This window comes from Bos javanicus, chromosome 13 (genome assembly GCF_032452875.1).
Source record: "Bos javanicus breed banteng chromosome 13, ARS-OSU_banteng_1.0, whole genome shotgun sequence".
Lineage (NCBI taxonomy): Eukaryota > Metazoa > Chordata > Mammalia > Artiodactyla > Bovidae > Bos > Bos javanicus.
In genome coordinates, this window is record NC_083880.1 from 21,782,960 (window position 1) to 21,806,855 (window position 23,896).

A 23,896-nucleotide genomic window follows, 5' to 3' on the forward strand; every position below is an offset into this window, starting at 1 on the left:
GCAACTGAAGGGAAGGAATGGATTAAGATAAAGCAGTCAGGTGAGAAAATATGAAAGTTACAACAGTGAGAATTGAACTCCAAGAGAATAAAGAATGCCACTGGGAAGAGGGATCAGAGAGTTCATGGCTCTCTTAGGACATCTTAACATTTAGCATTTAGAAACCAGCAAAGGAGACAGTTGATTTAAAAAAAAAAAAGAAAACAAAAGGAAAAACCCAAATGCAAGAATATATGCCATCTTAGAGAACCAGCAACAGGGAGAATATCAGAAATGAAGAGTACCCATCATTATAAAGAGCTCTAGAGACGCCAAAGAATTTGAAGCAATAAAAGGTACTAACTTGACAAAGAGATTGTCATCTGTGAGGATGCAATTTCAAGGGAAGGTGGGGACATCAGATTTAAGGGGCGAAAATGATTGTATAATGTGAAGGCAGAGGATTCAGTCAGACATTCAAGAGAGATTTAGTAATGAGCCCCCCCGCCAAAGAAAATCAAGTAAAGGCGGTTCTTTGTTTTTCTGATGTTGAGTGTAGGCATAAGGTAAAGAAAAAAAAAATGAACTTTTTTTTTTTTTTAAGGTGCACAGGATTGAGTAGGAAATGCAATTAGCTATGCCATGGAGAGAGACTATCATTTTATTTCAGACAAGAAGAAAGGATCAGTGGATATGAAGTCTTTAGTGAAGAACAAGGGGAAGGGTTAGCATCTTAGTGGCTTAATCTTCTCAATAAAAATGGTGATGAAATACATGATTGAGAGAGAATTGGAACTGGATGGAGTTTGGGTGCATCATACGGATTTAACAAGAGAAGAATGAACTTATCACTGAGTTCACAATTGAAAGAGTGTGATTCTGATCTCAGGTGGCCTCAGCCTGCAGCAGCTTGAAGCAGGGTTTCGGATCCTGGCCAGAGAGTGAGGTCAGGCCACAGCAGTAAGAGCGGTGAATCATAGCCACTAGACCAGTGATCAGTGACAAGGCCCTGGCCCTTCATTGTTGCAGAAAAGAATTCCCACAAAGATAGTGAAATAAGTAAAGTGTTTATTAGGAGGAAAAGAGGAGTGTGGAGAGACACACAGGGTGACTCAGAAATAGAGTCACGCCCCGGTGGCAGTTTGGATCACTTATGGGGGCATTTCTTCCAGGTTTCCTTTGGCCAGTCATTTCTATTTGCCTGATTCTGAATCTGTATTTCATTTATCTTAGGATCCGCCCATGTGCACATCTCTTAGCAAGATGGATTCCAACAAAGAGGCCTATGGGTAGATTGACATCACTCCCCTTTTGACCTCCAAGGAGCTTTCTAATCAAGAAGGTCTCCTTGACTTTGAGAATGAGAAATATGTGGTCTCTTATCTTTTATCTGGGCAGGGCTCAGCCTCTCCAGTTATCCTGTTTTATGGCGTTTCTGTCCATAGGAAATGAACTCTATCTGCTTAGTCTGGGGCCCATCTATCTCCTGCCTTAATCCTTTAGGGCTGGCTTAGCCTGAATATGTGACTTTTTTCTGCAGTAGTGTCACTGCTTAGAGTCTGGAATAGGAAAATGTAGAGGATGAGAATTTAAGATACAGCTGGAAGAACTTAATCTAAAGGAATTAGAGGTAGTGCAGTGCAGGGAGATGGCCAGGCCTTGGAGATGGCTGTTTTGAGATGAGACACGATGAGCAATATAGAAGAGACAGAAGTGGATATTTTCAAAGTGATCGGGGAGGAATTCTGAGGAAGAGAATGTTGAAGTTTTTAAAGTTGTTGCAGGGGATAAAGTAGAAGAGAAAAAACAAAGCACACAAAACCAGAGGCTGAGGTTTTCTAAAGACCTGGAATGAGTTCAGCCAGTAGCCTCCAGGCTGCACTGAGAGTTTCATTCTGTCCTTTGCCTTCATGTTCAATCTGCTCATAAAAGCATCTCTGATGACTCAAATCCAAAGGAAGGCCTCTTTCCTCCAAACTCATAAAATTTACTTTCAAATACTTTTAGCACATACTTGATTTTATACTGAGTAATCAAATCTCTTGTCTGTATGTTTTTAGCTTTAAGTGAATTCAATCTTTTGTATGCAAATACCTTATTTTCCCTAAATATACTTTAAATGCCTTGAGTTAGTGTTGTGTTTTACATATAGGTGCTTAAATAACAATTTTATTGGCTGACTGAATGCACTTATACCCACATGAATGCACTAATAGTCACTATCAACCAGTCATTCTTATTTGGGGCAACAAAATGCCCAATAATGGGTTGAAATCAAAAGAGAAAAGAAGACTCTGGATGCTAGTATCTCACAAGGCATAACTTGGAGAAGAAGATCTGTGCAAATCGATATGAGTCTCTTTGTGCCTTATACTTTGCTAGACGTGGTGGATCAATGTGGAACCAAGGACAGGGCTTTGAGCACAGTCACCCCCAGGTTCAGGTCATAAGTGGGGAGGGGAGGGATTGTCTACAGAGAATGGCAAACCAAAATAAGCTAAGATTTTTCTTATCACTAAGATTCTAAATTGTGTTAAAAACTTTTGCTGATCTAAGGTCTAAAGAGTTGATTCAGTCACTGTTGAGTTTTGCTAACACAGTATATATGTAAAGTTCAACTCAGCACCTGTTTTTTTTCTTTTTTTTTTTTTTTACTTTTCCTTTAGTGAATATTGTCTTCTACATGAAAGTTAATTCAGAGAACCCCCAGTTGCATGCTTGGCACCTGACAACAGGCTCAGTTGTATGCATTCATTTAGAGGATGAATGAATTCTTATGAATCATGACTCCATAAAAGTCTAGTCTTTTTATGTGTTCAGAATCAACAGGTCTCCAACCCACCAGTACTTCAAGCATCTGTGTTAGAACAATAGATTCAAAATAAAGAATGACACCATTGTGTTTGTGAAGACAAAAAAAAAAGAACTTGAGTCACGTCAGTTCTATTTTTACAAAGTGCAAATCATTCTCTGAACCTGGTACTCACCCATTTGGCAATATTCCCTCATGTGTCTTTTCCACCTTTTTTCAAAAATACATTGTCATTCTATTTTACCATTTGTGCAGTAATATTTGTTTTGTATTTTTATTTGTTTTTTGCTGATGTGATTACATCTATGAAGTTCAAAACAGGAAGGTTTTCACTGTCTTCTTCTTTTCCGGTCATTATTATTATTCATTTCCTTTTCCAATTATGACTAAAAATAACATCTTGCAGAAGAGACAGATGTTACGTATGAAAGCGATCTACTCCAGATGTCAGATCTACTCCAGATTGGCAGTACACACTGCCATGGCTAGTTCAGGGTTGAACAGATATGACGTTGACCTGAAGGACAGATACGTACGGTGCATGTATGCAACCACATAAGCGATAACCATGTGAGCTAACCTGTGATAAGACATGTAGCTAGAATATCAGGAAATGTCTGTGACAACATAGCAAGATGAAAAGTAACTTCTAATCTGTAGGTGGAAATCCAGAAAGCTTTCTGGGAAATAATATGAAATGGATAGTGTTTACATAAGTAAAAATGATGAAGTAAATGGCATTCCAGGTAAGGGGAGCCACAGGCAAAGGCTCAGAAGTAGGAGAGCATGTGATATAGACATAGTAAGTGGTTCTCAACCCTTACTGTGCATCTGACTGACCCGGAGAACTTAAAAAAAAAAAAAAAATCCACTGCCTGAGCCCCAGTGATAGATTCTAAATCAGTTGGCCAAGGTGGGCTTTGACTTCAATAATTTTTTTTAATTTCCCCAAGTGAAATTCCCTGAGATCCAGTGGGCTATATTTAAAAAAAAAAAAAAAAAAAAAAAAAGGACATTGTTTGAAATGTATGTTTGCAAGATTTTTCTCCCCATATTAAAAAATTTCTTTCCCTAATTTAGCAGCCAATAATCGTTTAATTTTCATTTTATTTTGTTTCTTAATTTTTTATTTTATATTGAAGTATAGTTGATTAACAATGTTGTATTAGTTTTATGTATACAACAAAGTGATTCAGTTATGCATGTATCTGTTCTTTCTCAAATTCTTTTCCCATTTAGCTTATTAGAGAATATTGAGCGGAGTTCCCTGTGCTATACAGTGGGTCCTTGCCAGTTATCTTTTTTTTTAATTTTATTTTTGGCTGTGCTGGGTGTTCATTGCTGCATATAGGCTTCTCCAGTTGTGGCAAGCAGGGGCTACTCTCTAGCTGCAGTGCATGGGCTCAGCAGTTGTGGCGCATGGGTTTAGGTGCCCCTAGTCTTGCCTGGAGAATCCCAGGAACGGTGGAGCCTGGTGGGCTGCCGTCTATTGGGTCGCACAGAGTCGGACACGACTGAAGCGACTCAGCAGCAGCAGCAGTAGCAGCAGCAGGCATGTGGAATCTTCCCAGACCAGGGATCAAAACCATGTCCCTGCATTGGTAGGTGGATTCTTAACCACTGGACCACCAGGGAAGTCCTAACCTATTTTAAATATATTAGTGTGTACACGCCAGTCCCAAACTCCCAATCTATTCCTTCCTTTTAAAAACTTTTTATTTTATATTGGAATGTAGCCAGTTAACAGTGTTGTGATAATTTCAGGTGGACAGCAAAAGGACTCAGCCATACATGTGTATGTATCCATTCACCCCCAAATTTCCCTCCCATCCAGGCTGCCACATAACATTGAGCAGAGTTCCCTGTGCTATATAGTAAGTCCTTGTTGGTTATCCATTTTAAATATAGCAGTGTGTACTTATCAATCCCAAACTCCCTATCTATCTATCCCCCCTTTAAGGGTACTTTATCTTTTAGAAAATCATGTGAGTATTATGATAGTTTTGTTATTCCCAGTAAATAACTGTTCTTCATATGCTTTGGGACAATTTTCATTTGGGGTATGTATTAACCATGGTTATAGTAATTAATTCTTCAGGATTTATCCATAACACAGTTCTAAAATGAAGGGAACAGACCACTGGGAATTCATAATTTTCGATTGGAAAAGAGGCAACTGCAGGATAGTAAAACAACTTTCACGTGAGGAAAAGCAACTGAAATAGGATGAGTAGAGACTGTGCAAAAAAAACCCAAAACACCCAGGCTTTGTTTCACACAAGAGTTATTGCTTGGAATTCTTGGTCACACCAGAAGCCAGACAAATCCATTTGAGTTCTCTTTTTAAGAAAAAAGTAACCTACAGTTTTTGAAGCAAAGAGACACAGCCACAAATAGGAGTCATTTACTTTAATTAGATTGCAAGTTTGACTGTCCAGGGCCCACAGATATAATATTGTGTTTTCCTGTGAATTTAGGGTTGCCAAATCAAATACATGACACTTAGATAAATTTGAATTTCAAATAAACAATGAATAATTTTTAGTATGAGTATGTGCCATGAAGTATAGTTTAAAAATATTACTCATTGTTTATCTGCCATTCAAATTTAACTGATGGCCTATAGATCCATTTGCTAAAACTGGCAGCCCAGATTTATAAGTGAATATAACCTGTGTTGAACTAATATGCAACACAAAATAAGGAGATGAAATGATTCCCTTCCTCTGGACAGTCAAACGTGATCAAAGCTAAATGTGAAAAGGCTGACCCAGTCATACTGGAGTTTCCATGAAGGTATGCGGAGATCCAAGTAAAGTCAGAGCTCAATATTTTTCTTCCACTCACTTTTAAAGAATGCTGATTGCAGAGAGCAAAGCAAATCATTGTCCTTGCAATTCCCAACATGCTGTGGACCAGCAACATCAGCATCACCTGGGACCTTGTTAGAAATGCAGAGTCCCAGACCTCGCCCAGGTCTGCCGAATTAGAATCTGCATTTTAACAAGATGCCTTGTGATTGTCTGCAAGGTGAGAAATGCAGATCTAGTTCGATAGTTTCCGAGTCCATGCTCAGGCACAGGATCCCCCAGGGCTCAGGAAGTGTGTAAGCAGGGCTTCGTCCATGGTAATGAAGAGAGACCTTTACTCTGAGTGATCCTGTCTGGGCTTCAGGTAAAATTTCATTGGAACAAATGGTCTATGGTTTAATTTTTTTTAATTAAAAAAGAAAAAATTCTTAGAAAAAATTATCTAGTTCATTTCCTTTTCCAAATGGGGAAACTAACAAAACACTCGACTGTGCCTGAGTCCTGTGCTGGGAAGTGACAGGACCAAGATGCTGTCCACGCCTCAGAATCTCAGCCTCCTTCCACTACTCCCTGTTTACTAAAGAAAGCACAAAATCTCAGAACAACTGCTTGTCAAGCACCATCAAACACCACAGGTGTCTTCTAGCTAGGCCTGGAAGTTCAGAATTAGCCTCTTGTCTTTCACACTCACGTCTAGTAACTGCTTTTCAAGGGTTCATCTAACGCATAAAAAGCACTCTCTGCTTTGCTCTCTGAGCTTGAAGACAAGTCTCCAGCTGCAGTTTTGTGTACACTGCTAACGGAGGGTACCCTGCAGGTTTGTTTGTGGATATTTCAGCTAATTATCTCGCCGCAGACCATTGAGACAGATCTGAATGACTGTTCAGTTAATAGTTCTGAAGGAGTAATTAGGGAGAATACCTGCCTGCATGGCCCACCCCATTGCAGACATATCAGCATGAACATTTACTTCTGAATGTGATGAATCGCATAAATAATTCTCAGAAATGAAATTAGAGAGCACCCATGCATTACACACAGTCATGTTTTAAGCCATGACATCCTGCATCTCTGTAATGAATTAACAGTACAGTCTGGTTTGAATTTTTCAATTTTCAGCATACATCCTGCTCTGTTAACAAGTGACCCTGTGGCCCCCATCAGTTTCTGTAACAATTCGAATTAGCCATTCTAAAAAGAACACAGACTGGGACGTGTTTAAACCTCAAGAAAGAAGTATTAAATGCTGGGTTGTGACCCATCCATCATATTTCGTGGCAGAGCCAGACATGATGCCCAAGTTTCTAGATCCCATTTGTCTACTGGATAGATGCCTCATGGTATCTACCAAGCTTAAAGATAAGGTTGGTAGTCACCAACCTTACAGATTGTTCTATGAGAACTAAACATTGAATCGTGAAAGTCAGAGAACTGACCCCTTGTTTTCATTTGTAAGGAAATTCTCTGAGCAACTGCAGATTGATCTAGGAAAACAACTTCAGTTAGGACTAATTTATATAGTCCTAACTAATTATATAGATTTCAGTTTAGGGATCCTAAAAGTTAGTGGAGGAAGGTAGGAGGGACAACGATCAGAAGAACCATGACCCTGAGAAGTTTTTAAGTAACTTTTCTCCCCAGTGTTCAGTTATCTCAGGCAAGCAGGTATAAGGATCCTACAATTTTAGAGGACAGATCCCCAAATATCATTGTACAGATAAGGAAACAAAAGCCCAGAGAAATCAAGTGATTTATTTAGGATCATTTAACTGATTTGTGATATGTGGAAGCATTCTAGAAAGGAAGCAGGATTTTGATAAACTTATTACTCTGTGGCATTTTTAGGGTTAAAATTGAGATATCAAAAACTGGTAAAAGAATGTAAAATCAGACCAAGTGCATGACAATTGCTAGATTTCATTGCATGAAATCAGACCAGTTGCATGACAATTTCTAGATTTCATTGTAAGTTTTGACATAGTATTATGGGAAATGCCCTCTCTTTGCATCTAGTCAAAAACTGTAGAAGTAAGTATAAATCTTTCCGTTTTGTACATATAAAATAGGAGTCTTGAATAATTTTGTAGTTATATAACAACCTATTCTATCTTGTTCATCTTTAGAATGCTTATTTGAAACCTAAATTAAGTCTTACCCCTTTTACCCTGAAGAAGTTTTTATCTTCCATATGGAAACCATGTTTTATACTTTTCTTTGGTCATATGCCCTTCAAAACAGCATCTTGCACCATGTTAGACATTTCAGATATTTTTAGTAAATAATCTGCACATTCTCTTTGGATCAATAATTTCACTAATGTGAGTTTATAAAAGGAACTAATCAGAAATATTCCTTTGAGGTTAGCAGCAAAAATATTCACTGGAGCATTATTTATACTATCAAACAATCTGGAAAAAAAAATCTCAAAATCAAATTGACCGTATAACTCATATTGAGTTATACGTAGTATGCTTTTGCATGCACTAAAAGTAATTTTGTAGAGGAATAGTTCATAAAATTTTTTGTGTTCTTAATTGGAAATAAAGGAGTTCATAAAACAGCATCTGCTGTGATTTAGTGTTTCTAGAAATGAGTATAAGTGATATACACAGATTGAACCAAATTATGTGTGGGTGGTGGAATCTCTAGTGATTTTAAATCTTGTTAGGGTGTTTTTTTCTCTAATGAGTAGTGGTAAGATGAAAGAAATTTTTTTAAGGACATGAAATTAATTCAGAAAATACGTTTGTACTGTGTTAACAGTGGTAGCTTCACTGTACTTTCTATTTTGAGAACCTCTGTGATGAGTTCACAAAGAACATGATAAACATTATCAATAATCCTGCAACTTTTTCACCTAAGACAGAGAATTAATTATTAACTTAGTAATTCTTAGAATTCTTAGTAATGCTTAGAATACTGAAGTTGTTGTAATGTCATAGTTTAAGATTGAAATAAAAATAGAACTATGTTCACAAATTTCAGATAGGTTGTACACAAAGTAATGAATTTTAAGGGCTAATTTCTATAGTGGGAGAATTAACTTTGGAAGTTGGCAGCTCTCATTTTAAATCTTGGATCTGCCATTTGCCAGCTTTTTAGGTTTGGGTGCAAGGTAAAGGATTGAGTTGTACACATTAAATAAGATCATGTGTGTAAATCACCTTCTAACAGCATGAAATATGATTAATTATGTTTAATAAAATGTAACTTTCCCAGCATCATCATCAACAATTCTCATCAGTGGTGTTCCTTTTTATTTCTTTAATTAGATAAGTTTGGCATTGTGTAGATTTAAGGCATACAATGTGTTACTTTGATACATTTATAATTGTAATATGGTTGCTGTTGTAATGATATTTATTTCATTGCATGCTTATAGTACAATATTATTTAATACTCATCACAAGTGTATCCCCTTACGTACTATCAATCTTATCTCCCCATCTGTATTACCCGGTAACCACTGTTTGCTTTTTTCTTAGGTCTGACTTTTTTAGACTCCACAGATAAGTGATACCACACAGTTCTGGTCTTTCTCTGTCTGACTTACCTCACTTGGCATCATGTGTTCAAGGTCCACCCATGCTGTCACAAATGACAGGATAGCCTCTTTTCTCATGGCAGAATAATATTCCATTGTGTATCCATACTGCATCCTTTTTTATCCATTCATCCATGGCTGTGCACCTGGGATGTTTCCATATCTTGGCTATTGTGAATAATACTGCCATAAACATGGGAATATAGTTATCTCATCAGACTTCTGTTTTCATTTCTTTTAGGTATATACTAGAAGTCGAATTGCTGGATCATGTAGTAGATTCATTTTTAAGTTTTTGAGGAACTTCCTGATTGTTTTCCATAGTCTTTGGGCCAATCTACATTCCCACCTATAGCGTCTAAGTTTCCCTTTCCATCACGTTCTCACCAGTACCTGCCGTCTCTTGTCTTCTTGATGACAATCAGCACTCCTTTCTAATGGTCACCTGTAACACAATGTCTTTATGGCCTGAGTGGTAAATCAGTGCTAGTCCATAGGGCTGTACTTGCCTGCTGGACCCATGGGCCAAATGGGCCTTGTAAGGTAGAGCTTCAGAACAGACAGTGGTGCTGCCTGACTCCAAGAAACACAAGGGCAGCTGTGCCCTAAGAAGCCCTGTTGCGAAGTAGCTGAAACCAGAGTGGGGGTTATAAAGAATGAGTACACGGAGGACTTCCCTGGTGGTCAGTGGTCAAGACTCTGCACCTCCAGTGCAGGGGGCTTGGGTTTGATCTCTTGTCGGGAAACTAAGATCCCATGTTCTGAGGATCTAAGATCCGGTGCAGCCAGGGAATTTTTTTAAAGAACGAATGAGCATATTGGCATTTTCCCACAACAGGAGTGACCATAAATTACAGTGTCCATCTCTCTAGAAACATTTATAGTTTATATCTCTAGTATATTTCCATTGATGATGATTTTTAGTTGCAACAAAGACACTAAATTGCTATTTAGCCCTCTCAGTTTTACCTTCTTTTTTAGGAAAATAAAGATAATTCAGTTTCACTTACATAATGGGACTTAACCAGCTAATAAATATAAAGCATTTTGACCACATAACATTATAGAGACAGTACTAATATTATTAACAGGCAAGATGCAATTACCATGACTGGTATTTTTCCAGAAGGTAAAGCTAATAATACTCATTCCAACCTGATGGGAAAACTCTTTTACAGCCATTAATCATGACAGTGGAATGTAATTGGCCAATCTAGAAAGCTGCCAAATGCCAATATACCTAACCTGATATTTAACATTTTTCACATTAAAATTCTTAGGTAGAAATAAACTTCCTTTAATATTTATTGGTTTATTTACTCCAAAATAAAGGTACTCTGATAAATGGAATAGTAATTTCTGGTGCCACTATGGCTGAGAAATGCCTTTTAGTGTCTTCTGCTGCTGTAACTTAATAATTTATTTCATCACTTCTGTTTGTAAATCACAAAAGGTTTGTTTGATAAACATAGGGTTAGGGAGAAGTGTCAATACAAGTACCCTGTATTTTAAGACCATTGTCTGTATGTGCAATTATTTACATGGGTTTGAGATTATTCACAACCTCTGACGTTGGATTCAGTTTTCAGGGCATGACATCTGTTCATTTTCAAACACAAAAAGTCATCTATGGGATGTCTTAGCTTAATAAATTAATTCTTAAGATATTAAGGTGATTGATCTTTTAGTTTGGTTTTTGCTAGGAAGTCTAAGCACCAAATTTGAAGCACACTTCTAATAACTGTGCAGAATTTTATGGTCTTAGGTTTTTTGAGTGAATTAATAAATGAAATGAAGTGATATCACTATTTACTTCTAAAGAGAAGGTGTCCATGGTTATATATTAAGAAAATTTGTTTTTCGTGACTGTTCATTTTTGCTTAGTTACATCTGGACATTTAATGGAGTCTTTTAGACATAAATATGCATAAAGCATAAACCATGTCTTTGAGAAACTCTCAATCCTTTGGGGGGTAGCTTTGGCCAAGGGACTGTCATCTGGGACGTGCTGGTAGTGCCATAATAGAGAGTCAAGCAGGGTGCTTTGGGCATGTGTAATTTCAACTGTGGTGGTAATGAGATCATTTAATATGTTGCTACATTTAATTCAGAAGTTCATCTGAAATAGTTGGCAAATATACTTTTCTTATGATGTGACCGGTACTGTGCTTTTCACTCCTTTTGCATTTTTCTGTTTCAGAGACGCCCAAGCAGATGGCCAGCAATGAAGTTCCGAAGAGGTTCTGGCCATCCTGCCTATGCTGAAGTTGAACCAGTTGGAGAGAAAGAAGGTTTTATCGTATCAGAGCAGTGCTAAAATTTCTAGGACAGAACAGCACCAGTGCTGGCTTACAGGTGTTAAGACTAAAAATTTGCCTATACCTTTAAGACAAACACACACCCACACACACACACACATACACACAGGAGCCCTAAGCTGCTCTAGCCAGAAGGAGATGAGATTTCTGGACAAGCCCAGCCCAGAAAGGGTTAAAAAATTTTTTTAAACTTATAGAGGATATCAGTTACCAGTGAACATAAAATTCCCTAGTGGAATGACCTCTATAGTTCACTCAGCACATCTCCTGTGGACTTATCAGAAATATGACAAGATTACAGTGCTGTTGGCTTAAGGTGCAGGGTGCAAAGGGATCGAGAAAAAAAATAATAATAAAGCTTTAGTTCACAAGGGATCTATACCTTTGGTTCAAATATTCTTCTCTGATAATTGTGTTCCAAAGCCTGAACCCATTCACTCAAAAGAACAGTGACAGATATTTCCAGTTTGCTGAGAAAAGTAGCTGATGCAGGGGCCCAAACAGACACAAAAGAAGAGATTTTGTGTCTTTCCACAAGACACGTGGCTGAAGGATTTTGTTTTGCTGGTCTAGACCCACCTGTTCCAACCACCAGACCCACCTGTTCCAACCAGTTCACTACTTTACAGGATGAGTCTTTTATCTTTCCAGTTCCAACTTGGCCTCCCTCTTCCTGGATGCCTTCTGTGTAAGCAGTGACAGGATTGTAGCCTTTTAGCTAAGCATGAGGACAGAGGGAGGGACAAACGAGGCTTCTGGTTCCCCCCACCCCAGAGTAAAACATCTGATTGGTTTTCAGAAGCATTGCCTCCACCTCCCAACTGTGAAGTCCTGTGAAGCCACAGTTGTTCTTGGCTGAAGGAAACAGAAGGACACAGTACCATGAGTTCCTTAATCGTTTTTGAAGCAAAAATGTTTAAGGGATTCTAAGCATATGAGGTTTTTGGTGTTTTGGTTTTTTTTTTTTAACTGTTTGCTGTTTCAGTCTGAGAGGCCCATTTCATTGTCGATTCCTATCTAAGAAGGCTTTCAAGTCAGCATATCCCTGGTGAGAAAAAGAGCGAAAGAACCCTGCTGAATCATACAGTAATTTTCTTTAAAGCACATAGTAGTTACATAAATATATATATATAAATATATTTTTGTTTATAACTAACACAAGGCAGGCTCTTGTGACTCAGAGTGCATTTTGTCATCAAGACAAAACAAATGCGAGATGCATTACTGCATACTTCCATAGAGTTGTAAAATAATCCTTAATATTAGAATATTTTTATGTCACTTAGTGGAAGTGGTTCAACTGGTTGCAGCACCGATCGATTTTCCTGCCTGTTGGAGCCGCTCTCCCGTTCATATCAACCCCTTCCCTCCCTGGAAAAATAAAGCAGATGCAAAAAGCTCCTTAGATGGATCTGTTGTTTGCCCTATAATCACAGTCCAGATTTTGAACCATCCCTGTGAGTGAAGACAGGAAAGGCACCCTCCACCCCCAGAGGAGGAAAGTGGTTAATATATATACTGAGCTCCTAAAGTTTGAATTCAGGTACTGTGTGTACAATTTTATCAACATCTCGACCCATGAAACTTACATGTTGTGCCAAGAAGCTGTTGGTTCTCATAAGGTACCCATGTCCAGCATTTGCAGATTCAGGTATCAAGAAGCAGAGCTGTCTCGTAAGTAGCACTTTACTACCAACTCAGCATCTGTACACAGTGTCTACATCAAATGACATCGGTCCACTAACAGAGTATCACATATTACCCTCACAACCGTCTGATGTAAACTCGTGCCATTTTCCATCAAGTATATTTTGCTTAACATTTTAAAGTACCTGATGAGGGTGTTAATTTTTTTCCCTAACCTGCTTAGACAACAATTGCAAAAAAAAAAAATTGACAAGCAAGGTGATTGAAGGGTGTGATGACTGCTATAGCTCTCTGCGTTCAGTTGATATGAAATAAACCAATTTATTTCTTGTGGAGTAGGTTTGGTCAGTTAGCAATTACCAAATGACTTGCCAATATAACTGGTGCAACAGGTATTCTACAAAGGCATAAGGAACACATAGACGATTCCTTCTAGGATAAGTTGATGCTTCTTTCACTTGCTTTTGTGTTAAGTGTGGCTTCCAATACAGCTGATTGACAGTTATATAAATCCTGCATATATATATCCAACACCTTTCTTAATTCTTTGAAGTAGTGGTGTAATTTCTATCCCTTTCAAAGTTCATCTTCCACTTTTGATTTTTTTTTAAAAAATGCCAATTTTGTAAAATAACCTAAAACTCTCTGAATTGTCCAGTGCTCAAGAGCACGCAATAAGGGAAAGTGAAAAGGCTGCTGAAGTATGGGAAAACTTCCCACCCAAATCAGGAGTTAAAGGTGGTGAGATGTTTCTGTTGTTGATGAATCTTTTAGAGGTAAGAGAAAAGGCTGACTGAATCCTTTTTTTTTTTTTTTTTCATGAAACTTTCATTCAACTCTGTACCTCTGGTTTGTTCTTGGTGCCCCTTTACTGCAAAGGAAGAGCAGACATTCACAGAGTTTCTGGAAATTCAGAATGGACTCTGGTGCTTTGGACTTTTCATATATTATGTATTAGAAAAGATGCATCTGCATGTTATTTCATATACTATGAACCTAGTAAAAGGAGAATAAAAGCAAAGGAACATATACAAAGTTCTAGAAAAATCAGATAAATGGTGCTATAGAGGAAGTTAGTTATTTCATCTTAATTATTTGTAAAAACATTTAGTGAATAGGGAAAGGATTCCCAGATGGCTCAGACAGTAAACAATCTGCCTGTGGTGTAGGAGACCCAGGTTCAATCCCTGGGTTGGGAGTAGAATGACTACCCACTCCAGAATTCTTGCCTGGAGAATCCCATGGACAGAGAAGCCTGGCAGGCTACAGTCCATGGAGTTGCAAAGAGTTGGACACACTTTCACTTTTCAAAGGTATTAAAAGTCAAGAAAAATATCTTAAGCCAATGAGGTGAAACTGACCACGGTGTTGATTTGTTTATGAAAGGTTTGAAATTCAACATGTGCTAACAAATAGAAAGCTAAATAATAAAATGCGATTTCCCTCCAATTATTATTTTAATTTGGGATGTCTAGCTCAGTGGTAAAGAACCCACCTGCCAATGCAGGAGACGGGGTTCAATCCTTGGGTCTCAAAGACTCCCTAAAGAAGAAAGTGTCAACTCATTCCAGTATGCCTGCCTGGGAAATTCCATGGACAGAGAAGCCTGGTGGGCCACAGTTTGTGTGGTCCCAAAGATTCAGACACAACTTACTAACTGAGAACATACAAATGGGGCAGTCTCACAGGAAGCTTCTAGGATGTACTGTCCAATATATACACTAGCCAAATTGAACGATTTAAATTAACTAAAATTAAGTAAAAATTCAGTTCTTCAGTCACTCTAGCCATATTTCAAGCCTCCAAAAGTCACATGGGACTTGTGGCTTCCATACTAGACAGCACTGAATGCTCCTGTCTTTGCAGAAAATTCTATTAACTCTGCTGTAGAAGTCTTTCCTTTTCGGTGGCTCAAACAGTAAAGAATCTGCCTGCAATGCAGGAGACCCAGGTTCGATCCCTGGGTTGGGAAGATCCCCTGGAGAAGCAATGGCTTGCCTGGAGAATTCCATGGACAGAGGAGCCTGGCAGGCTACAGTCCATTGGGTCACAAAGAGTCGGACACGATTGAGCAACTAACATTTTCACTTTCTTCCTGGAGAAAAGGAGGAGGATAAAAAAATAGATTTGATAGTTCCTGGACCTGTTTTTCTTCAGAGAGGCAGCTTAAAATAATGAAAAGAATCCCAGCTGACACGGTTTTGAGTTTCCACTATGTCCTCAGGAAAATCACTTTTACCACTAGAAGTTTCCATTTGCAAGTTTGGAAAATAAAAATATTTCTATCCTGTCTTCCTTGCAAGATTATTATTATATAGATTGACTAAACATACAGACTTTTAAAACCTTATGTCAATTGAACCCAAAGATGGGGCTTTCCTGGTTGCCTAGACAGTAAAGAATCCGCCTGCAATGCAGAAGACCTAGGTTTGATGCTTGGGTCGGGAAAGATCTGGTGGAGGAGGAAATGGCAACACACTCCAGTACTGTTGCCTTGAAAATCCCTTGGACAGAGGAGCCTGGTGGTCCACAGTCCACAGGACTGCAGAGTTGGACACAACTGAACAACTAAGCACTCATGTACAACCCATATAAAGCACATCTCTTGGCCCAGTACCAGCACGAACTTGTATTCTGAGGGAAGAAAGTCCATCCATCCTAAAAGCATTCAAAGACAATCAGATCAGTACAGTTCTTGAGGAAATGCCAAAGGAACATACACTCAGGAATCGCTTCAATTCCTTTTTCCCCATATTAATATTTTCTCTTATGTTCCCCCTGCCTGACATCAGCCTCAACCATGCTTTCTCTCAAAGTCCTGGGTGCATCCTTCATCGGGCTCTGTTCTTTATTGTATAGTGTCCCTGAGCTTCTCCGGTTTTTTCTGATTTCCCAGTTAAGTCTTCACAACAAAGAGAAACCCAGGAGCTGACCAGCAGGCTTCTCTTTAGAAGAGAGTACCTCAAACAAATCATTTCAAATATGCATTTTCTCCCTGTAACACAAGTGTAAGGGCCTGACACATTAAAATATAACAGTAGGTGGAACTTAATTTTAAATGTAAAAATTTGCAAATGCAAACTACATAAAAAGAATAAAATTTAATTTTGTCATATTCAGATAATACATATTCTCAGATTAGTGTGATTTCTTAGTTTTGGCAAAAAGGTAAATTCTTATGTTATTTCCTTATTCTGAGGGAGTATAAGTTTGGCAATGCCCTAGTGTCTATTGCCCAGGGCAATAAGAAAAGTTTTGCTGAAACTCATGCCTTGATTCAAGACACTTCCGTGATAAGAAATTAATATTTAAGTAAGATTAACTGAAAAATAGATGCTGCGGTTAAGGCTCTTTCCTCCTTTGAATTGTTATTTTGCTTTGTATTTCTTCAGGCATTTTTTAGATATTTTATTAAGATGTATTTTATTAATTCCCAGAGATTGCTCTTGCTTTTACTTTACCAGCCTCCAGTTTTTGACATCATCATCTATATACCAGAATCATGGAAGGTCATCTAATCCAACCTCTTCATTTACAGATCAGAAAATTGAGGCCCAGAGAGATATAGTCATGTGCCCAACATCAAAAGTGGGCCTTGATCTTAAAACTCCTGACTATTCATTTTTGTTCCAATTCTCTTGGCCTACACCCCCTCCGTCAGTATTTAAAGCCAACCACACAGTTTCAAGAATACTGGAGTGGGTTGCCATTCCCTTCTCCAGGGGATCTTCCTGACCCAGGGATTGAACCCAGGTCCCCTGCATTGCAGGCAGGTTCTTAACCTTCTGAGCCATTAGGAAAGCCCTTAGAAGGCACAGTCTGCCTAAAAGCAATTTTTATTTGCTATCCTGACTCTCTGCTCTGTCCTAGAATAGAGAACATTGGATCAACCTTCCGCCATCAAGTGGTTGTCCTAAGAATGGTACCAGTAGTTCCAGTTCTGGTTATTGCAAGGTCTTTATCTGGTTTTACATGCCCCTACCTATGGCCATCTAAGTTAGCAATACTATCTTGTGTCACTTAAAATTGCTCTGCCTTTGCTTCATTTCTTCCCAGATGTACATGAAAACTAGTCATCTTCATAGCAGATTTTCTTACTGAATTATCACAATTTTTATTTGCTTTTAAACTAGTGGAGCCTAAGAAGCTCTTTGGAGCAAATGTTACGAGGTCAGTGGCATTACATACTATGTACTCCTATTTCCTTGTGTTCGTAAAGCACTTTACATTTTACAGGGCACTCTGATTTATTTCTTCATTTGTTCATTCATTCAACCACCCAGTTCACTTAAATAGTTATTGAGCACCTACTGGAACCAAGTTCCTGTGCTAGGTCTTGTGATATACAGTGATAGGTACAAACAATAAGAGACCAGGCATGTCCACTGATAATTGTAATAGGGTAAAATCTTCAAACACAACTTTGCAAATTGATCAGCTCACTATTACTCTATCCAATTTCCAGTTCTAATTTCTATTCTACTAAGATAGGGAACTTTCAAGTACTTTTCTGAGGAATGTTTCTGAAATATGATACATCATTGCCCATCTCTGCTGTTTGCTCAATTTCAAATGATGTGTTAATTTCACTTATGAGAAGAAAAGTTACTCATTCAAAGTTGTCCCAGTCCCAGAAGGACTTTTTAGGTCATTTGAATTCTTCCTGATTAGATGTAATAATAGTTCACTATCTTATTCTCATATTTCTACTGTGGCTTTGTGATTTATCAATGCCATCTTTTCAGGGTCTTCTGGAAGTATCCATAGATCAATGAAGCATTTGCACTTTAGGTATGTGTGGTTGTTTGTCATTCATTAGATTGTCTCAGGTTTTCTCAGCCTCAGCCCTATTGACATTTGGGGTCCCATAATTCACAGCTGGGGATGGGTGGTGGAGTGGTCCCTTGCATTGCAGAGTGTTTGCCAGCTTACCAAGTTCCCATTGACTACATGCTGGTAGCTCACACACACACACACACACACACACACACACACACACACACACACATATCTCAGCTGTGACAATGAAAGATGTCTCCAGACATTGCCAAATATCCCCTGGGATGAGATTGGGCAAACTACTGAATTATCTAATGAACAAAATATATCAGGAGATAAAAAGAAATGTTTCTCTTTTCCTTGGCACTTAATCTTCATTATAAATAGTTTTTTTTAATTAATAATAAGACTTGGCATCGTAAACTCTTTGTATGAGAAGGGACTGTAAAAGTCACTAGTTCAATCACAACCGAACATCATCTTTTTTGGTTTCATCATCTCCTAGTTTTACAAATTTATTGAGAGATCCGAAGATTGTTTGTTTATCTCTGGAACTTGGGGATTTACTTTCTCATAGCAAGAGATAAGGCTGTTTGGTGTTTTTGCTTTGCCCTGAAATAGCTGCCACAGGGGTGTTGGCCTCAGTCAGGGAGTTGGTGTCACACAGCTTCAGTATCTCAGAGACTTCAAGGAGTTTTCTTCTGGGTATTTCACACATCTGCAAATCTTGCTCCATCGTCTTTGCTTTCAAAATGTGCATAGAAGTTGATGTTTGGTATGTCCAATTTTAAGTATATCTACATGAAATATTTTTTTCTTTTCTATTTCTGATATTGATTTCTTTTTATTGTCCCTCTTTGGGGAAAAAAAACCAGACTGTCCCAAATAATTGCAAGTTGGAGATGTCTGAGTTGTACTATCTAAACCTATCAAGCCAAAGTTCCTGCTGATTCAATGTGCCTTAGGTTAGTTTTCCTGTAGGATCAGTGATTTACTATAAAAAACCCTGTGTTTGTACTTGAGTCTGTGCTGCACCAATTGGAAAAGTCGGTGACATTATGAGACAACCCCTTAAGAGTATCTTACAAATAACAACAAACCTCCAACTGGAGTATCAGGTCTTCCTCTACTCCTTTGCTAAAAGACCAACCCAGACTTTGGAAGCATTCTTCATTGTTTACTACAAGTTGCTAATATACACACATAATTGAAAGCTTTGATTATAATATCCAAGGCTATAGAGTATTGACAAGAACAGCCAGAGAGACCTTTCCCTACCAAGACCATCACAGAAATCAGAAAACTCCAACCTAGGAAATCCTCGAGTGTGTGTATGAATTCCTTCTTTACCACTGTCATCTCAGATGCTATGGTGATACTTAACGTTTTGACTAAGATTTTCCAGTTTCAACTTAAATTTCAATGCATGTGGCTAATTATTGCCTGCCTGACATGTATTTTAAATCAGCCAATGCCCATTGCTCTCACAATGATTATTGCAAAGCAGTAAGATGATAATTACTCAAGTAAAATTACCTAAATTCTTGAATCAATTCTCCATAACAAATTTATAGAACACATCGTCATTGGCTTCTCAGTGTTAATTCTTATTAATTTCCAGATCACTGTCCACACTGAAAGAGTCTATGTTACTTTAAATCCAGGATAAAAGATTAACTAATGCAAAACATGTGCTTTTGCTCATCTTTTTCTAATTTCTAAGATTTATTAACATTTGAAAATTACTTTTTTAAAAAAGCCTCTCCTAATGGGATAAGGTAAAAAGATTTAACTTGGCAGATAGTAATATATTCATTTTTATTTCAGTTGAAAAACCTCAGTGACTTCTGTCAATACCACTGGAGTGTTGTTTTCTTTTTTTTTTTTTTTTTTATAAAAGTGGTCTCTCCCATCCCTAGCATTACAAATATGTATGTATATATATATATATATATATATATATATTCATGACCAATATATCACTTACTTATCATGTAACCATAAACCTTGGGTGCTTATCAAATAGATACATAGCATGAAACTAATTTTAGACATTTGCTATATGAGAAGAAGTATAGAAATGGGTGGATGGGGGATGATTCATGGAAAAATAAAGATCAAAATATGCTTTCAAGCGTAATTTTCAACTTCTTTAGAGCAATGTGCAAATACATATTCAATGAAGATCAGCTCAAATTTAAGTCATCCAGACTTTGAGACATTGGGTCCAGATCCCGCCAGTTATGCCAAGAAACACATGACATCCAGAAGGCAGAGGTGGCCCCATTTTAGCTAAAACTCAGCCATTACCCATCTGTACCTCTTCTATGGCACCAATGCTAAATTCATAAGGCTTTTTCCCTAGGGAATTGGATTACTTGAGTAAGTAATGACCAAAAAGACACTTTTCACTTATTACGCTCTGACTTACAAGGCATAACCATGTACTTTGATTCCCTTATACCAGAGACCATGAGACATCCAACCACACATAGGCAATAAAATACAATAAAAATACTTTTCCTGAGGAAAGTGTACAATATTCTGCAGACCCAGCTCTAGATCTCTGTGAAGTTTGACCATCTTGGGACCCAGACTCCATACTCATGTCTAGACATTGTGGTCATGCCTAAGTAACCATTGTAAAACTAGTTTCAACAAAAATATACTCAGTGTCATATTTTTAGCAAGGAAATAAAAATTGAAAGTGTCTTCTTTGGCTACTCTGTAAGTGGCTACTCTGAAAATACCATCAAGTGAAATCAGAGCTTCCTTTGCTCAAAAATGTTAAGATCATTTTAGGGAAATGAAATAAGTTTCTTGAGACACAAACATTTTGTGTTTATTGGAACTAAATCTCAGGGCCTTAGCTGAGATGAGGGAAGTCTTTTCATTGGTCAGTCAAAACAAATCTCTCACTTGCCTCATTTGAGGCATTTGAACAGTGCCTGGGAAGAACATTATTTTCAGGGGAAAAAAGAAACAGGCTTTTTTTTTTTTTTTTTTTTTTTGCATGCCAGCTGGGATCATGGTAACTTCCAATGCCAGGAATTTACTACTGTTTCTGGTAATTCCGCTTGTAGTCATCTGAAACGCTGAAGGGTGAAAGGAGGAGAAACTGGGCACCCGGGGAGGGGAGAGCTGTCTGTGTTTCATGCCAGTTGCACCAGCACACAGAATATTTGTAAATGTATTTCAAAGTGGGTATAATTGTAGCCTTTGTCAGAATCACAAAGCTCACTATGGAGCTGCTGAAAGAGAACACTGAGGGGAAAATCTGACCCTCTACACACAGGGCTTCTCTGGTGGCTCAGTGGTAAAGAATCCACCTGGCAATGCAGAAGGCACAGGTTCAACCCCTGAGTTGGGAAGATCCCCTGGAGAAGGAAATGGCAACCCACTCCAGTATTCTTGCCTGGGAAATCCCATGGACAGAGAAGCCTGGCAAGCAATAGTCTGTGGGGTCGCCAAGAGTCAGACACAGCTTAGTGATTAAATACCACCACCCAGTCAACCCCCAACAAAAGGAAAGGCAGTGGGTAAGGCTGTCACACTTTTGAGTTTGTTTCTCTTTTCCACCGCCCTGGGCTTCAAATCAAGGACATGTCTGTCAGGTGAAGGTTAATTTTACTGAGGTTTTTCCAAAACTTCATTTAATCCTTAGAAAACTGAGCGTTTTGAATTTACTCCAATCCTCCGGGCATCATTCCTACTTCTTTTGCCATGTCAATGAGACACTGGAGATCACATTTTTTCATAGTAAAATCACATTCAAATACTTCCTCGATGACCTCGTGCTTGACTTACCTGAACCTGCAAATGTAAAAATGATTGTATCTGAATTTGCACTGATGGTATATGATAGCAGAAGACCTTACTGGAATCCCCTGTTTAAATTTAGTAATTTGGATGCTACATACGTCTGCAATCTTCTTATTTTCACTATAAGATTAATTATCTAAGTTTCAATGTATTTCCTTACAGTCTATTCATTTGCCATCTATCTCTTACCTGGGGATCATTATGATTGCAATAATTCACTGAAGTTTTCCTCAGCTTCTTAAACCAATTTTTCTGCATTTCTTTTGCTTACAGTATGTGGAAAATCTGGTTTGTTTGTTTTTCCTAGTAATCATTTTGTAAGAAAGTGCAGTGTATCAACTGCCTTGGTGACACAATTCATCTTTTCAGGTCTGGAAGCTGGTTGTGACCAAATGCCATATGTCTTCTCTCTGTCAATTGCTATTTTCAGAATTAAATCATTTATTTTTTATTTTTCACTTTCAGTTGGAGTCAACATATTTGGGAATTTTTAGAAGGGGGAGAAGGGAGCAATTTGTGTAATACTGCTGTCATATTTGACTACATATTAAAAACAATAAATGATCGTTTTGTTTTAATTTCTTAAAATAGTTTTATTTATTTATTGACTGCGCTGGTTCTACATTGCTGTGAGGGCTTTTCTCTAGTTGCATGGAGCGGGGGTTACTCTCCAGCTGCGGCGCACAGGCTTAGCGCAGTGGCTTCTGTTGCTGCGGAGCACAGGCTCTAGAGCACAGGTTCAATAGCTGCAATGCGCGGGCTTTGTTGCTCCGTGGCATATGGGATCTTCCCACACCAGGTATCAAACCTGTGTATCTTACATTGGCCAGATTCTTTACCATGGAGCCACCAGGGAAGCCCTGTTTTCATTTCTTAAATGTGTTTACCCTTGTCTTTCAAGGTATTTTTGTTCCTTCCACCATCAGCCTTTGAAACATTTTCCCTATTGTGGAAGAAAATCTGAGTGCAGTGTCCAGAGCTGTAGGCTAGTGAAAGGATAGGAAGTCCTTTTGTTTCTTTTTTTTAACATTTTATTTTATATTGGAGTATAGCCCGTTAACAATGTTGTGATAGTTTCCAGTGGACACCAAAGGGACTGAGCCACACATATACAGGCATCCATTCTCCCCCAGACTGCTCTCCCATCCAGGCTGCCACTGAACTCAACATTGAGTAGAGTCCCTGTGCTATACAGTAGGTGCTTATTGGTTGTCCATTTTACATATAGCAGTGTGTACATGTGGATTCCTCACTCCCTAACTATCCTTTTCCCCCATCCTTCCCCCGCTCCCGGCAGCCATAAGTTCATTCTCTAAGTCTGTGAGTGTGTTTCTGTTTTGTACATAAGTTCATTTGTATCCTTTTTTTTTTTTTAGATTCCACATATAAAAGATGTCATACAACATTTCTCCTTCTTTATCTGACTTCACTCAGTATGGCAATCCCTGGATCCATCCATATTGCTGCAAATGGCTTCACTTCATTCTTTTCTATGGCTGAGTAATATTCCATTGTGTATATGTTCCACATCTTTATCCATTCCTCTATCGATGGATATTTAGGTTGCTTCCATGTCTTAGCTATTGTGAACAGTGCTGCAATGAACACTGGAGTGCATATGTCCTTTTGGACCATGTTTTTGTTTCTAAACAAGCCCTAGTGTAAGACTGATACCAACTAGAGTGAACTGTAGAAAACGGAGGACCTGGATGTCTAGGTGGAGACTTGGTTGAGTCCTCCTGGACCAGATAGGTGGGAGGATCTGAGCAGCCAGTATGAAATAAAAACACCCTCAAACTGGAATAAATCATGGGGCTGAAGTTCAGCTCCTGCCTCTGACACTAGTTTGGTTCACAAACTCCCATGACCTTCCAAAGAAATTACTGAAGGTTGTCCCTGATTCCGTCCCCTTTTCCCTAACTGGAAATGATCTTACCCCTTTGTTAGCTAATTAAAGTAGAATGTCTGAAGTGAGATGCTTTGAGTTCCAAATATCCTTTCTCTTTTTTTATCTATCACTCTCAGGCTATTCTTTTATCAACACCAAGTATGCCCAAGCCTGAACTTGGGCCAGGAAGCAAGTGCCAGAAGCTAGAATTCCAGTCAGTGGTGCTGGTTGAACAATTATTCTGTGCAACTCAATAGTGATTTTCTTTTTAAATCTTTACCTCTGTCTGGATCTTTT

General features: G+C 38.3%; 1 protein-coding gene across 2 annotated transcripts in view; it reads left to right on the forward strand.

The window, feature by feature from the left end:
- Positions 1-22,289, forward strand: part of PLXDC2 (plexin domain containing 2) — a 426,407-nt gene extending 404,118 nt beyond the window's left edge. For both annotated transcript variants that reach the window (XM_061435962.1, XM_061435963.1), the window contains one exon: positions 11,346-22,289. In XM_061435962.1, the coding sequence (XP_061291946.1) occupies positions 11,346-11,462 (117 nt within the window). In that variant the 3' untranslated portion in view covers positions 11,463-22,289. The remainder of the gene's footprint in view (positions 1-11,345) is intronic.
- Positions 22,290-23,896: the final 1,607 nt, after the last annotated feature.